At 37.0% G+C, this 16,324-nt stretch overlaps 1 protein-coding gene and 1 long non-coding RNA gene across 2 annotated transcripts; both read right to left on the reverse strand.

Moving 5' to 3' along the window:
* Positions 1–69: 69 nt before the first annotated feature.
* LOC139756385 (uncharacterized) lies at positions 70–10,201 on the reverse strand. Its single transcript, XM_071675787.1, has one exon. The coding sequence runs from the start codon at positions 9,433–9,435 to the stop codon at positions 8,221–8,223; it is 1,215 nt and encodes a 404-aa protein (XP_071531888.1). The 5' UTR covers positions 9,436–10,201; the 3' UTR covers positions 70–8,220.
* On the reverse strand, positions 70–16,192 carry LOC139756386 (uncharacterized). Its single transcript, XR_011714329.1, has 5 exons — positions 15,995–16,192; positions 13,701–13,797; positions 13,361–13,454; positions 10,208–10,481; positions 70–1,099 (listed from the first exon to the last, which is right to left on the reverse strand). It is a non-coding gene; the product is annotated as an uncharacterized lncRNA (long non-coding RNA).
* Positions 16,193–16,324: the final 132 nt, after the last annotated feature.

Here is a 16,324-nt window from a genome sequence, read left to right on the forward strand (position 1 = left end):
TGCAACTTTTATGACAGTTGATATGCTTAAACAAGAGAGCTTCACTTCACATGTTTTAAAACAAAAATGTTCTTAGGTTCTGGTTTATTGAAAATATATGCTGACACTATTATGACAAAATTGCACCATGTTATGACTAGCCCTGCTCCCATTTAAACACTCTTAGTTAGGACCCCTGACAAACATACGTCAAGCTTTATTTGACTTCATTTAACCTTTCAGTACAATAGGATTTGGCAAACAACCTCACAGGAAATTTACATTCGCTAGATGACATACTGAAAACTACAAAAATAGGAACTTTATGAATAACACAAGAAAACATGAAAGAAAACATCTAATCTATCCAAAAAATTATCAAAGATAATAAATGACATCTGCTACAGATGACAAACTGTAACAAAGTTACACTTTACAAATTTTTTAAAGCAAAGTTCTAAATTACAGCACTAATGTCACGCTTATGTATTAGATATATGTAAAGAAACCTACTACACTGCAGAATACGGTCTAGTCACTACTGTACATTAAGGGCATAAAAAAACTTATACTTAGTTCAACACAAGAACTGTGGACATGAACTATGAATGTTCTTTTGGGAAAAGTCCTGCATATAATTAGATAAAAAGTTAACTATGAGGAAGTTAAAAGCAATTTCAATTTAAACTTCCTATTTTTCCCCACCTTTCATGCAGTTCACTCATGAGCTGTCAGGTTATCATAAATGATGTAGAAGAACATAAAGTTAATAATTTCATTTACAGTAAATGCAAGAGTAAATCTAATCATATGTACAGTGTCTGCAAAAACCTTTAACACCCCCGATACTTTTTCAAAGGTGACATAGCTAAGGTTTGTTGTGGGTAAAAACATATGATGCTCTCAGGATGAAATTGTCATACATGTGGGCACTAAGACTAGTGTTTCTAATGGTGTATGCACCAGCATCATACTTTAGTGTGCCTCAAGCTATCTTTACAGAAAGATTTTCTTTCTTTACATCTCCTGGCCGCAACCTCTGGATGCTGTATTTCTTTCACCTATACTTCAGGATGGTTGGCTCTTGTCTTTCTATGGAGGAGAAAGCTAAAACTTCTGCCTGAAAGCAAGAAAATGTGGGTAGATTTCTAGGTTCACTGGGCGGTCAGAACGCACGATAAAGCAAATACATGCCAATGTTCGTGACTTCCCTGATATCGTCACCTCACTTCCAAAACCTACCTCTGGTTTTTCAAAGAAGACTTCTAGATCTACAGGTAACTTCACAAGATGAGAAGTATTGAAGCAACCCCACATTTCAGCTGCCAAGCTAACAAAAAGACAACCAAAACTTCTAGGAAACATCTCTCAAAGAACCATTCAACATCACTTTTAAAAGGATCTTTACTCTCCCTCCTGCAAGCCAGCTGTCAAATCTTTGGTCATGAAGGAAATGCAATGCAAACGACTCACATTTGCACAGATAACTGGAGTGAGCGACAGTGGAGTAAGGCAGGGTAGGGTGGAGAGGCTGGAGGGTACCAGCTGGTATGACTCTCGTTTCACAGTGAAAACAGTAAAACACCCACAAAATGTGAAAATCTGAGGCTGCTTTAGTGGTGCAGTGGGTAGGAGAGGCCTGTATTTCTAATCTAAAAACACTGCTAGAGGACCACCTACTTCCTTTATATGAGGTTCTCAAGCGTGATAATTTTACGTAGGATAGTGTCCGTCATAAGGCTAGAAAGGTGATGAACTGGTTATCATAGAAAAATAGTCAACTCCTGGAGAGGCTTGGGAGCTTCCCCAGACCTTAATCCAGTCATGACCTGGCAGAACCAGATGAAAATCAAGCTTGCTTCTTGCAACACCTTGTCAATGCCTTGCCTCATTCAGGAGATCAATACCCTAGGTATCCAAAACATGGACCTTTAATGCTTCAACAACCTTGCCATTTCCATGCCCAAAATCTGCAGATGGTAATCAAGGCCCAAGAAGAGATGACAAAGTTAAAAAAAGTAAGTATCACATTGTGACCACTCTGCACAACTAGCTATGATGTCACAGTGCTAAAACTCTCCCCAAATAATTCATAACAGTTTCAGATATTGAGGTAAGGGCAAATGAGAAAATTCACCTTAAAATTTTTACTGGGTAATTGAAGACTTTAAAAAAAGTTTCTTTACTTGTCTTCACCTTTCTGTAGTCTTACAAAAATAATCAACAGGATGGGTAAGGATTTCCTCATTAAAAAAATCAATTAAAATCACCAACTAAATAAATACTTATATTCAAGTTAATCTTTTCTTGTTGAAAACTGTCTGGGAGGTTCTTCTCTTGCTAAAGTTCTAGCATGGCTCAAATTTCCAAGAATAACAAAACCTTGAGATAATATATAATAATCTATGCAATTATTTATGATCTAAGGTCCTATGAGGCCTCTGAAAACCTTTGTCTAAAAATCTTGCAGGCGTGTGTAACAAAAGGGATCTTAAATACAAAAAATACACTTTATCTTCCCTAGGTATGGGTCCAGAAAGTGCAGTTTTACTCATATACATTTCATATACTTCTAACTCTGGGTCTTCTAATCATCCTTTCCCTTTAACTTTACTCCATACTGCACCTAATATTTCCTTCCTGTCAGAATAATCCAATCATTTGTCTTTACTTTCACTTTTACTGCTGTCTGAATATTCCCTAATTTCTGGCATACTGATGAGGCCTACAACAATAACTTTCTAGAAGTGTTATAATGCAAAAACTGGACAATGCAGAACTAGTTTCACTGAGTATGGAAAATATTCATTCTGCATTCCTAGAATCATATCTATCACTTTCTCTCTTCTACAGATAGGATCAACTTACCCATGACTGTTCTAACTTCTGCTACTGATAGCTGAAGCTCAAGCAAACATACCCTGTGTCATAACCACATCCTTGGTAAAAGTTAAGGGAAATACTTCATGAATTTCTTCTCCCTGGCACCACAATTTTTGTGAAAAGTATGCCAATATGAGACTGAAGACTCTTAAACCAAAGGATTTTGCAAGGACTTTCAAGTTTCAGAAACTAGCAAGGATAGCTTCTTAGAAGAAACTTCAGTCAATAATTTTGTGCTTTGACAACAAAGAACAGACTCATAGTTGAAAGGTGTAAAATTCTAATTTAGATATTTCATACTCATTCAATTCCATCCCATCTACTGGGATTGTATGGTATAAGGAAGGGATTTTAATCATGGCTCTTGAACTTTTTCTACAATCATACTTTTTAAACCTATGTTATTCACATTCACAATCATTTCTCATGTCGCTCTATTATTCCCTACTCTTATACAATAAAAGAACCTCTTTACATCTTTTCCAATAAGTCTCGTGCTTGATTCCATGTTACAGCTTTTGGTATTTCTATCTTTGCATCTCACAAAGAACTGTTCACTGTTAACATCATAAGCCTTGTTTAAAAACTTAAAAGGTTATGATCAAGTTACCTATTACTCTTCTCTCTTAAATGGAAGAAAATCTATCGTCTCTGACATTTTACCAAAATTCAGATCTATAATTGTGGTACCACCTTTGTTGATCTCCTCTCTTCTCTATCAGTTCTTTGTTATTCTTTAACCTACCAGATGGATATTTATGCAAGCTGAGCAACACCTCTAGATGTATATTTACACACTATTATGCACCTCAATTTCAAGGTAGTGCACTGAACCTAGGTGGTGGCCAGGGTGGGAGTGCATAATAATTTCTCCCCAGAATCAGTCATCCTTGAGACATGCCAATGAGAGCACATTCATGTGAGTTTCCTAAGAGGGAAATTGTGAGGCTTTTAGTAAGATTCAATGGACCATGCAAATGATGATCCTGAATTATCTGATGATGATGATGATCTATCTTTATATCAAGTGGACAGTGATTTTATGGATGCTGCCTCTCACAGCATTAAAAGATGACCAAGATAAGCAGGAAAAGGTTTTTTAGCAAAAGCAGAGAAAGCGTTGCCAACAGCTACCTGACCTTGACAATACCACATATAACTGGTGTAGCTGGTAATTGTAAAGACTTTTATAATTTTACTGTTATGAAAAGTCACTGATGAATGAAAATAATTATATGAAAAGATTTATCTTTATATCTTATATTAATTTTTTGCTCTTTTATTCATTGTAAATGCTGTCTGGCTATAGTACTCATAGTATTTTCTCCATAGTACTTCCCTATGCTCTTTCACTTTTTTACTTTTAAAGAACCAATCTTAAGTTCAGCTACTTTTTGGAGTCACACAAGTCAATGAAATCCAGCCCAAACAAATATGCCCTTCCAGGTTCTAATCCTAAACTCTTATTCTGAGGGTTAGTAATCTGACAAAAATAAAAAAAAAGTGTAAGCAGAGTTGCTATAATAATCATAAGTAGTTAAGGGACATGATACATTCACCTAAATTAAAAGAAAAAAATCTAATTCACTGTTTGCAATCTATATCACATCTCATGCTCCTTAAGTTTTATGATTCATTTACAGTTCATGACACAGAAGTTGCTCAACAGTTGCAGTAGATATATACATCATTTATGACACTTGGAGAGGGCAATATATACTTGCTGAGTGCACATAATAAAGACAGTGACCTTCAAATAGCTTAGAGAATGTACAAAAATTGACTGCATAATCATCTCAGCCAGCCCCCTCTACATCCACTGATTTTAGTTTGTTCTGTCATTGTTCTATAGTTACAAATGCTTTAAATCGCAGGCAGTATGCTCTTCACTACTGGTATTCATAATGTAATATGGGCCACCATAGTCCTTTAGACAAATTGGTTTGTTCACTAAGTGTAATGTAATCACTTTGTGCCATCAAGCCACTCTCCTGCCCTTATATGAGTTGAGTTTGTGACCTTCAAGTGACCAATATAGCATGGGGAAACATGCCACACTCAAGATCATCTCAGGTGAATAAAAGTAAAAGGAAAAGAAAGAAAAAATCATTCAGGGCTCCATAGGTGTTTACAGTCCTGACTCTTAAAGGCAGAAAGGTTATATGATGATAGAAAGGCAAAGAGAATTCTACAGCTTAGCTGTTCAAGGGAAGGAGGTATTAAAAAAGCCAATCCTCATGTGGCCAGTTTCCATACGGAAGTTGAGGGAAACAGCAGCCAAATATATGCCAAGGGTCCAAAACCTTTGGGTGGGGACAAATGGTGACAGTTCACATGAACATTGGTAGGGTCTTGGCATTATAATACAGGCACCAAATTTGGACAATAAAAAAGAATTTCTCAACATCCTATACAAAAAATTCATCCACTCCATTTTAAACTATACCTCATCTGTCTAATATTCCACCCTCTCAAAAGTAAATACAGTATAAAAAAAGTGCACACCACACAAAATAATATACTCAGAACAACTGCTGGCTGCCTAACAACTAAAAACACTCAACAAATTCAAATACATAGAAAGATACTCTTAATACAGTGTCACCTCACCATGCTTGGCACTCAATTTTATGCAGCCCTTATAACCCAAACCACTCCATAACTACACCAACCCTGAAGTAGAAATAAAAAGTTTACCCATCTCATACTTCAGGAAACTCTCCTCACACATTCCTGAACCCCAGCAAATATAACAATAACAAGACACATACATACTGCAATAAACCAACAGGCACTAAACAATCAAACTCCCAACTCAGTCTTAAACTCAAACTCAACAAACATGCAACCATCAGAAACCAGACTCTCCAGACAAACATGAATCACACAAACCCACTAACACTGAACACTTCCAATCACTTTGAAAGTAAAAACACCACTTCAACACAACAATGACCCTTCACGCCTGCAACGCAAATATCATAAAAAAAAAGACACTTAGCACTTGCTACTCAATTGCCCTGCACTCGCTGCACATAGATACACACATGCATCACAACACTTTATGATTTGTGGTTCAGAGGCAGCCTCATAAGGATAGAAGGAACTCCTGGGGCAGAAAGGTATGATAAAGTATGCATACAAGTCACACTGTGAGTAAAGATTGGATCATTGGGAGTACAGTCTTGTCAAAGACTTCTCATTCCAAGGTGGTCTACATTTCCCTGCCACTGGAAGTGCTGCAGCCTTGAGCTGTAAGAGCCTTTAAAAAGTCCTGAGTATTACCAGGACTCTTTCATAGACATTTTTCCAAGAGTAATCAGGAATAAATATATATAAGTTCTGGGAGCTTTGAAGAATGTGTGGAAGTCAAGAAAATTATCTTGGAAAGCAAAAATGGGTGTGTTTGAAGGAATAGTAGTTCCAACAATGTTATATGGTTGCGAGGCATGGGCTATAGATAGAGTTGTGCGGAGGAGGGTGGATGTGCTGGAAATGAGATGTTTGAGGACAATATGTGGTGTGAGGTGGTTTGATCGAGTAAGTAATAATAGGGTAAGAGAGATGTGTAGTAATAAAAAGAGTGTGGTTGAGAGGGCAGAAGAGGGTGTTTTGAAATGGTTTGGTCACATTGAGAAAATGAGTGAGGAAAGATTGACCAAGAGGATATATGTATCAGAGGTGGAGGGAACGAGGAGAAGTGGGAGACCAAATTGGAGGTGGTAAGATGGAGTGAAAAAGATTTTGGGTGATCGGGGCCTGAACATGCAGGAGGGTGAAAGGCATGCAAGGAATAGAGTGAAATGGAACGATGTGGTATACCGGGGTCAACGTGCTGTCAATGGATTGAACCAGGGCGTGTGGAGTGTCTGGGGTGAACCATGGAAAGTTCTGTGGGGCCTGGATGTGGAAAGGGAGCTGTGGTTTCGGTGCATTATACATGACACTTTTCCAAGCCTTGTCACCAGCTTATGCAGTTCCTCACTTATCAGCCACCAATGCTGTACCTTTGGTGAACAACAAATGACTCATTTCCCATCCTCTCATCTCAACAGACTACATACTCACCCTTCTCTCAAAAACTCTTGCATTTACCTCCCTAACCACCCCATCTATAAACAAGTTAAACAACCTTAGTGACATCAAACACCCTTGCCACACATATGGCACATATGAGATGGTGATGATGGGGGCATTCAGTTGCCCAGGCTATCTCAAAAATAGGAATAATAATAAAAAAATCAAGGATTTACTGCATAAATATGCCTGCCTGACCTCTCAATCACCATTGCATATAAAAGGCTATGCGGAAATATGATCCTGTTTTGATTCCTAACTGTTTCATAGCTGTTTTGGTGTGCTTTTCAATGTGGAATGGAAACAAGTCTACCTTCCTGTCATTTGCATTTGGTAAGTTTGTACCAACCACCATAGGCAAGATCATAACTTGTTTGTTTTCACTGTATCACTGTTTATACGAGTTATACATGTGCTAAAAGCCACAAGTGGGATGCATTGTGCCTGTTGCTATGAGTCAATGTTAGTACTATGAAAGTCAGTCTTTTAACACTTATTCCTTATCTTCACATAAGAAGTCTTTATTCTTTTAAAAAATGCCTTAGTTATGCTTAAGCATGTATGTGTGATATATGATAGCTCAGTAAAAATGAATTTTGGGTAACAAAAAGTGTCATGCGAATTTGGTAAAAACAAGGAAGACCAGTATTTCATGGCAGTTAAGTTTCCATCTTCACAGAAGAAATATCAGAATACCTCCTCAATAGATATGACCACTTCCTTAGTGGATCTAAGTGGAAAATGATAAAAGTATACCAGTTCTTCTTAGCTGACATTGGTTACTATGAATGCTTCTAAGTTACAAAATGAACTAGCACTTGAACAATGTCAATGGAATTTCCTCAAAGCAGTTTTCTCACAACAATTAAAGGTGGATGTCTATAATCAAGTAAAGTACGTAATTGCTAAAGGTTGCCTCTGTTTCTGGGACTGAAAGATGTTCTCACAAACTGCAGGGAGACCTGAATAGACTTACGGGCAATGAAGTGTTTCTTCTGAATACCATGATCACACTTTCCTTATGTGCAACCCTTTTCAGCCTGAATCATCAAAGTTTTTGACTAAATGAATTCCTTCTCATACTCCTCACATCTAGACTGTTTCTTGTTTATATCAGAAAAAGCATTTCATCACTCACTCTGAGGCTTTTCTTCCCTTGTGTGAACAACCATGAGGGTTTTAAGGTCGAAATGAGTGTTTTCTCATTTTCCTCATACATTTTAGTGTGAACAACTATGCAAGTGTTGATATTGTTCTTTTAAGTGACCAGTCCCAATACCCTCACATTATTCTTTTTTCACCTCTGTGAATAAGTTTATGCACTTTAAGAGTGCCCTTACGAGCAAATTTTTCCCCACAATCCTTACATTCAAACTTTTTCTCAACAAAGTGAATTGTAATATGTCTTTTTAGGCCACCTTTGCTAGTAAATCTTTTCCCACAATCTGCACATTCATACCGTTTCTCATGTGAGTGAATAAGCTTATGTGCATTAAGGTTTCTCTTCCAGGTGAAAAGTTTCCCACATTCTTCACACTCATAATTTTTCTCACCAGTGTGAATCATCTCATGCATGTTTAGGCTGCTCTTCCTAGAAAACAGCTTTCCACATTCCTTACATTCAAAACTTTTCTCACCTAAGTGAAAAACCTTATGTCTTATGAGGTTGCTCTTCCAATTGAATATCTTCCCACACTCCTCACATTCAAACTTTTTCTCACCTGTGTGCAAATCAATATGGTTTTTCAGGTCACCTTTCCTAATGAATCCTTTTCCACACTCTTCACACTCATATAATTTCTCACCTCTATGGATAAGCATATGCATATCAAGGTATCTCTTCTGACTGAACAGTTTCCCACATTCCTCACACCCATAATTTTTTTCACCTGTATGATTAAACTTATGTATCTTTAGGCTTCTCTTCAAAGCAAAAAACTTTCCACATTCCTCACATTCAAATTTTTTATCACTTGCGTGAATATTTATATGGATTTGCAGGTCATTCTTCCTGATGAATTTCTTCCCACATACTTCAAATTCATACCAATTTCCAACTCTGCGAATAACCCTATGCATGTTATTATGTCCCTCATGAGAAAACAGTTTCCCACATTCCTCACATTCAACACTGTTCCCAGCCGTGTGAGTACGCTTATGTTTATTAAGGCTACTCTTTTGAGTAAATGGTTTCCCACATTCCTCACATTTAAACTTTTTCTCAGATGTGTGAATAAGTTTATGCAGGCTGAGGTGACTTTTCTGAATGAAAAGTTTCCCACAGACCTCGCACCCAAACTTTTTCTCACCTGAGTGAATTAGGTTATGCATTGTTAGGTGGCACTTCTGAGAGAAGAGTTTACCACAATCCTTACACTCAAAATTCCTATCACCTGTATGAACAAGTTTATGCCTTTTAAGGTTACCTTTCAAGGTGAATAGTTTCCCACATTCCTCACATTGAAATTTCTCTCCTGTATGAGTCAACTTATTCATGTTCTGGCTGCCTTTCTTTAAATATAGCTTCCCAAATTACTCACATTTGAATTTTTTCCTACCTGTATGATTAGGTTTATCCATGTTCAAGCTACCCTTCAGGCTGAAGCTTTTCCTCATGTTCTTTGCACTTAAATTTCCCACCTGGTGAATAAACTCAAGCCTATTCAAGCAGCTCTTCTAAGTAAATAATTCTTCTGCATTTCTCACGTTTAAATTTCTAACTTGTGTGAATAATGTTATGCATGCTGTAGCTGCTCTTCACTATAAAATTTTTTTTACATTCCTTAGATTAATTCTTTTCTCTCCTGTATGAAAATCTATTTTTCCTCATACATGAACTCACCTAAAATCTTTTCCCACACCTTACATTCACACCTTCTCTCATCACTATGGATAAGCTTGCAATAATAAAAACTGCTTCTGTAAGAAAACAGCTTCCTACTCTTCATATTCAAACATTTTCTCACTTATGTAAGTTTATGACTGCTGAGATGGTCCTTTCTAACAGGCGTCCTAAACTTTTTAAAATATCCATTAAACAACTGCCTCTGACAGACACATTGGGTGACTGGCAAAACAAATATGCTTGCCTGTTGTATTGCATTACCAAGCATACTACCTTCATCAACTTTCATAAATGATGTATGTGAATTACTGGAGTGAGCAATTAAGCATTTTTCATCCAGACCTATCCATTTGGCAGTAATATTCAAAATCACTTTAATATTTCACATCTATCAGCAACATAAAACATATTTCAAGAACCCACCAATGTTATCATAAAAATGAGTAACAAATGGAAAGCATCCACATTCCATCCCTTAGAGAGATATGCTGCTAAACAGCAGCTCTTACTGGAGCAGATAGAAACTATTCATTCTGACTCCTGATGTATGTGCTCAGGAGAAATGCTGATGCAGACTTAAACAGTGTAAGATCAGTCCTCCACAAAGAAATAATTCCTCCAAACTTATTCATCCACTGATAACTAAATCTCTGTAGCGCTTCTATCTTGGTTTTGTTGGGTGAGACCAATTTTGCATCTGAAAGAGGTGAGATATGACATGCATCGTTTGTACTCACATCAAAGACAGTATTTCTTTTTATTCATAGGAAATAACATACGAAGATTTTCTTAAGCTTTCACTCACTAACCTAACAACTTTCAAAGTCAATGGGATAAGAGATACTGTAAAGATTCCTATAACATTTCTTAAATATACGACATGCTAACTTTATTGTATATATATAATAAATACAGACAGTAAATCAAACAATTCAGATTTGAGCAAAGAAATTTAGGCAATAACACATCCTGAAGACATAAAATGAATATTCACCTAAATGATGAAACACTCAGAGCTGATTGGATGTGAGCATATGATGTGAGCATATGTATGTCAGGTGCTCTGATTGGCCAAGTAAGTGTAAACAAAGAGAGCTGCTCTCAGCATGTTGTGAGTGTTCAGACTTGTGACTATTGAACTTCTTTCATTGATTTTCATATTTTTTTCTAGTATATATACAGCTCCAAGATGCAAGCAAGAGCACTATAATGAAACAGTGCTCTAAGGACTAGCACGAACAAGGTATTAGTGTCCGAATATTACAATCATTGTTTCTTCATTCTGAAACTGATAATCCCTTCATCAGTTCCTTAGTCTCTTACTTGGGGCTCTAGGGAAGTGGGTGTTTACATAACATATTACAAGAAGAGAAGCAGTAAAACACAGTACACATTTTGTGGTTTCTTTTCAATTGTAATTTCAGACTACAAGCACTAAGTACTCTACACATATATCTTTTAAATGGTGTTTACATATCATCTACTCATTAAGAACATATTTCCTTGAATAAGGCATGGTAACAAAAAGAGTATGGGTGAGAGAGCTGAAGAGGGTGTGCTGAAATGGCCTGGACATATGGAGAGAATATTATATGGTTGCGAGGCATGGGCTATAGAGAGGTGTTGTATGGAGGAGAAAGGATGTGTTGGAAATGAAATGTATTAGGACAATACGTGGTGTGATGTGGTTTGACTGAGTAAGTAATGAAAGAGTAAGAGAGATGTGTGGTAATAAAAAGAGTGCAGTTGAGAGAGCAGAAGAGGGTGTGTTGAAATGGTTTGAATATATGGAGAGAATGAGTGAGGAAAGGTTGACAAAGAGAATATATGTGTCAGAAGTGGAGGGAACAAGAATAAGTGGGATACCAAATTGGTGTTGGAAAGATGGAGGGAGAAAGATTTTGAGCAATCAGGGCCTGAACATGCAAGAGGGTGAGAGGAGTGCAAGGAATAGAGTGAATTGGAATGATGTTATAAACCAGAGTTGACGAATTTTCAAAATGGACTGAACCAGGTCATGTGAAACGTCTGAGGTAAACCATGGAAAGGTGTGTGGGGACTGAATGTGGATACTGAATGTGGATAAGGTGCTGTGGTTTCAGTGCATTAAACATGACAGCTAGAGACTGAGTGTGAATGAATGTGGCTTTTTTTGTCTGTTTTCCTGGCACTACCTTGCTTACACAAGGGGTGGCAATGCTGTTTCTTGTGGGGTGGTGAGGCACTGGAAATGGATGAACACGAGTATGAATATACACGTGTATATATGTATATGGCTGTGTATGCATATGTATATGTTTATATGTATGTATGTATATGTAGGAGTATGGACGTGTATTTATATATATATAAGTATATGAGTGGATGGGTCTTTCTTTGTTTGTTTCCTAGTGCTACTTTGCTGATGCAGGAAACAGCAATTCAAGTATGAAAATATATATATATATATATATATATATATATATATATATATATATATATATATATATATATATATATATATATATACCCTAGCCTGAGCTAAGTACCCATTTTACTGACCAACCCCTAGGGGTGAATGAACAACTGGGTTGACAGTGGACTGACTGCCGTAACCAGGATTTGAACCTATGCACTTGACCCATGAATGTGTCACAGTCAGGAACACAAACCATTACATGTATACAGACTTAAGTAGTTTTCTAATCAGCACCTCTGTTATAATTACTTATTTATAATGTGCAGGGAGGGAGTTTTATGCTTGTCAGGCCTATATATCTTGAAAACCATTCACTTCTTAAATCTAAGCATGCTCTCTGCATTAATCATGTCCTCAGTCATTCTGTTCTATTCATCCACATTACATCTTTTTCAACAAGTTTCTTTCTTAATTTCATGTTATGTCTTCTGGCTCTATCCCTATATCTCTTGAAGATCTGTTTACATCATCAGTGTTTTAAAAACTTGAATGTTGTTATCAAGTTACCCCTCACTCTTCTCTCTTCTAGGGTGGGCAAATCTAAAGCGTTTAGGCTTCCCCTTAAATCTGGGCGTATCTTTGATGCCCTTCTCTGGTATGTCATTGTTTGTGGTATCACTCATCTATTCATATGGATATCTATTCTGCATGACTAACTATATCAGATACCCAATAAATAAAAAATGAAATAAGAAATAAAACTAAAAAATGAAAAAATGAAAAATGAAAAAAATGTTAAAAAAAAGACCAAAATGCTGCTGGTAATTCCACGGTCATCCTTCTTGAATGAGAAGTAACTGCACAAGCAATGTGTGCTCAGTGGTAAATGCCAAAAGTTTGGGGGGTTAATTAGGGATGGTATAACTAGAGGCATTATCATCCCAACATACACGATATCATATGCTTTGGATACATCAAATTCTGTAAATTGACAATCTACCAAAAAAAAAGGTTTCTATTTGTCTCAGTAAAAAGTTGTCAGTTTTTATCTTGCATCTGTGCCCATCTCATTACTTCTACTGTGATAATCAAGGTGACTGATAAGTATAAGGACATTTGGCTCACCTGAATACACTGTAGTTACCATGATAAGTTGAAAAACTATGGAAGGTGCTTACCAAAGTACCACAAATCAGTACTGATAAAACAGGAACAATGTCCAGTAGAATGTCATTTGCCAGCATCACATGACAACACATATCTCCCTGTGACCTGGATAAAGAATACATAACTTCTATTAAATAGAAATTAAACATAATGAAGATCAACCTCTAATATATCCAAACAATAAGAGAATGTTTACCCAAGCAACAACTTTCCTAATATACATTATGGTTCATTGATACATCTTATTCAATGAAATGTACATTTCTTCATTACAAGAGGAAATCCAACTTCACACTGTTATCAGATTTAAGCATTCTGGGAAAACATAAGTTTACCTTATTTGGAGTTTACCTGGCATCAGTTTTGGAGGCTTGCCTGCAACCACATCTCAGCTTGGGTACGAGCTGCATTACCGCTCCTCTTATCAGACATGCTACGGGTGGCCTGTCTGTATATGATAAAGTACTTGAGCACTCTTATCAGTAATACAAATGACTCATCAATTTCTCTTTGTTTTCTTTCAATACATTCAATCCACAGATTGGATCAGTCATAAGCATCATGTTTCACTTACACATATCCTCAGCTCATGCTTAACAACATGAGTTGAAGTCTTTTACACTACTGTCGTGTTTCATAAGTATTCCTCTTGGCATGAAGTTGACCTGTCAGAAATGAAGCTTAAACACAACTTGCCCCTACAGCACAGCAATAATCATCAGCAGTACACCCTTATCTAAACTACCCCTAGCCTTCAAGTGTTTCTTATAAAACTTGTCCATTTAATCATTCATCAAGGTCTTTCCCTTATACCCTTCAAAATACTGTACTATCAAAGTTTTCACCGTTCACTCAAAACAACATTTGTTATCTTTATCATTATATATCCCCAGGACCATTTCTCCAGGGTCTTCTGCAGCTAAGGAAAGGATGGACCCCTTTAGAGTGAGACTCTGATTATAAAACATTGCTAAAGGCAATTTCTTACTTGTAGCATAACCAAAAGCAGGTGGCATTCAATAATGCTGTGTAGTGCAATACATAAGAATATCTGTTACCTACTGAAATATTATGCTATTGATTGTATATATTTATCTATTTTGCTTTGTCGCTGTCTCCCGCGTTAGCGAGGTAGCGCAAGGAAACAGATGAAAGAATGGCCCAACCCATGCACATGTATATACATACATGTCTACACACACAAATATACGTACCTATACATCTCAACATATACATATATATACACACACAGACATAAACATATATACATTTTTACATAATTCATACTGTCTGCCTTTATTCATTCCCATTGCCACCCCGCCACACATGAAATAACAACCCCTCCCCCCTCATGTGTGCGAGGTAGCGCTAGGAAAAGACAACAAAGGCCCCATTCGTTCACATTCAGTCTCTAGCTGTCATGTAATAATACACCAAAACCACAGCTCCCTTATTTCCACATCCAGGCCCCACAGAACTTTCCATGGTTTACCCCAGATGCTCCACATGCCCTGGTTCAATCCACTGACAGCACGTCGACCCCGGTATACCACATCATTCCAATTCACTCTATTCCTTGCACGCCTTTCACCCTCCTGCATGTTCAGGCCCCGATCACTCAAAATCTTTTTCACTCCATCTTTCCACCTCCAATTTGGTCTCCCACTTCTCCTCGTTCCCTCCACCTCTGACACATATATCCTCTTGGTCAATCTTTCCTCACTCATTTTCTCAACGTGACCAAACCATTTCAAAACACCCTCTTCTGCTCTCAACCACACTCTTTTTATTACCACACATCTCTCTTACCCTATTATTACTTACTCGATCAAACCACCTCACACCACATATTGTCCTCAAACAATATATATACATATAGGTGTGTGTGTGTGTGTGTGTGTGTATGTGTGTGCACGTGTAATATGAATGTGCATATATATAAAAGTTCATTACAAGTTCTTTTGTAAGTCACATTTTTTCAGAAAATGAAATATTTCTTCTTAAGTATAATGTGTTTATCAAACGTAAAGGGTTGTTTCAGTTATCATAATGTCCATATTCACATGAATGAAAAGGTGGCAAAATAGAAGGTAAGCAGATGAAAAGGGCAAAATAAAATGTAAGCAGATGAAAAGGACAAAATAAAATGTAAGCAGATGAAACACTAAGCAGCTGTGGACCCAAGCAACAGACCACACTGATATTGCTAGATTTCTACTACAGTGTAAATCTGCGATGCTTGGGGTAGCAAAATGTGGTTTTAATAGGTTAGGTTGATTTCTACTTGTGGTTCAACTACCTTTACATCAATTGATCCTACAATTTCCCTGATCGTCCCTACTATCACTTTAGATATGTATGAAATTTAGTTCCAAACCATGCACTGCCTTCCTAAATCAGTTTTGACAGGTGTACGGAGTTGATCTATACCAGTTATATTCAACTTCATTAAGAAAAACATGGTAAGGATAAACTTACTTTACCACTTTCGTAACTTTTAAGCCCAGCATACCTTAGCCTTATACAACCTAGCCCAATCTAGCACTAAGTGACTACATTAAACTTGCATCTAAATACTGTAAAATCAATCTTTCAGTCCCCTTTATTACCCACCCTTGATACACTGCTCATCAAACGTCAAATACCTCAGACACCTCTGCGATGGTTAGTTTCCTTGTAGAATTATATATGCAGAGTGTACGAAGCTAATACTTTCAAAACTCTTGCTTCATTACGTATCTAATAAACTGCTTCAATACGAAATCATATCATTTTAAACATTTTGTATTACGGGATCATACAGTACTGCAGCCATCCAGAGTTGAGCCTCAAGCCAGCGAAGATCCTCAGCTGGAACTAGACGGCGAACATATCTGGCGAACAATATACAACGGCATCCAAGCGCACAAATGTTTCAGCGAACAATCAAAATAAAGTTTTTGACACATTATATGCCATGGGTAATGGTATACCAC

The sequence above is a fragment of the Panulirus ornatus genome, chromosome 21 (assembly GCF_036320965.1).
Source record: "Panulirus ornatus isolate Po-2019 chromosome 21, ASM3632096v1, whole genome shotgun sequence".
In the NCBI taxonomy this organism is placed as follows: Eukaryota; Metazoa; Arthropoda; class Malacostraca; order Decapoda; family Palinuridae; genus Panulirus; species Panulirus ornatus.

What these genes read in the sequence shown, in the direction of transcription:
- LOC139756385 (XM_071675787.1), bottom strand. Translation starts at nt 9,435, where the DNA reads ATGAATAAGTTGACTCATACAGGAGAGAAATTTCAATGTGAGGAATGT.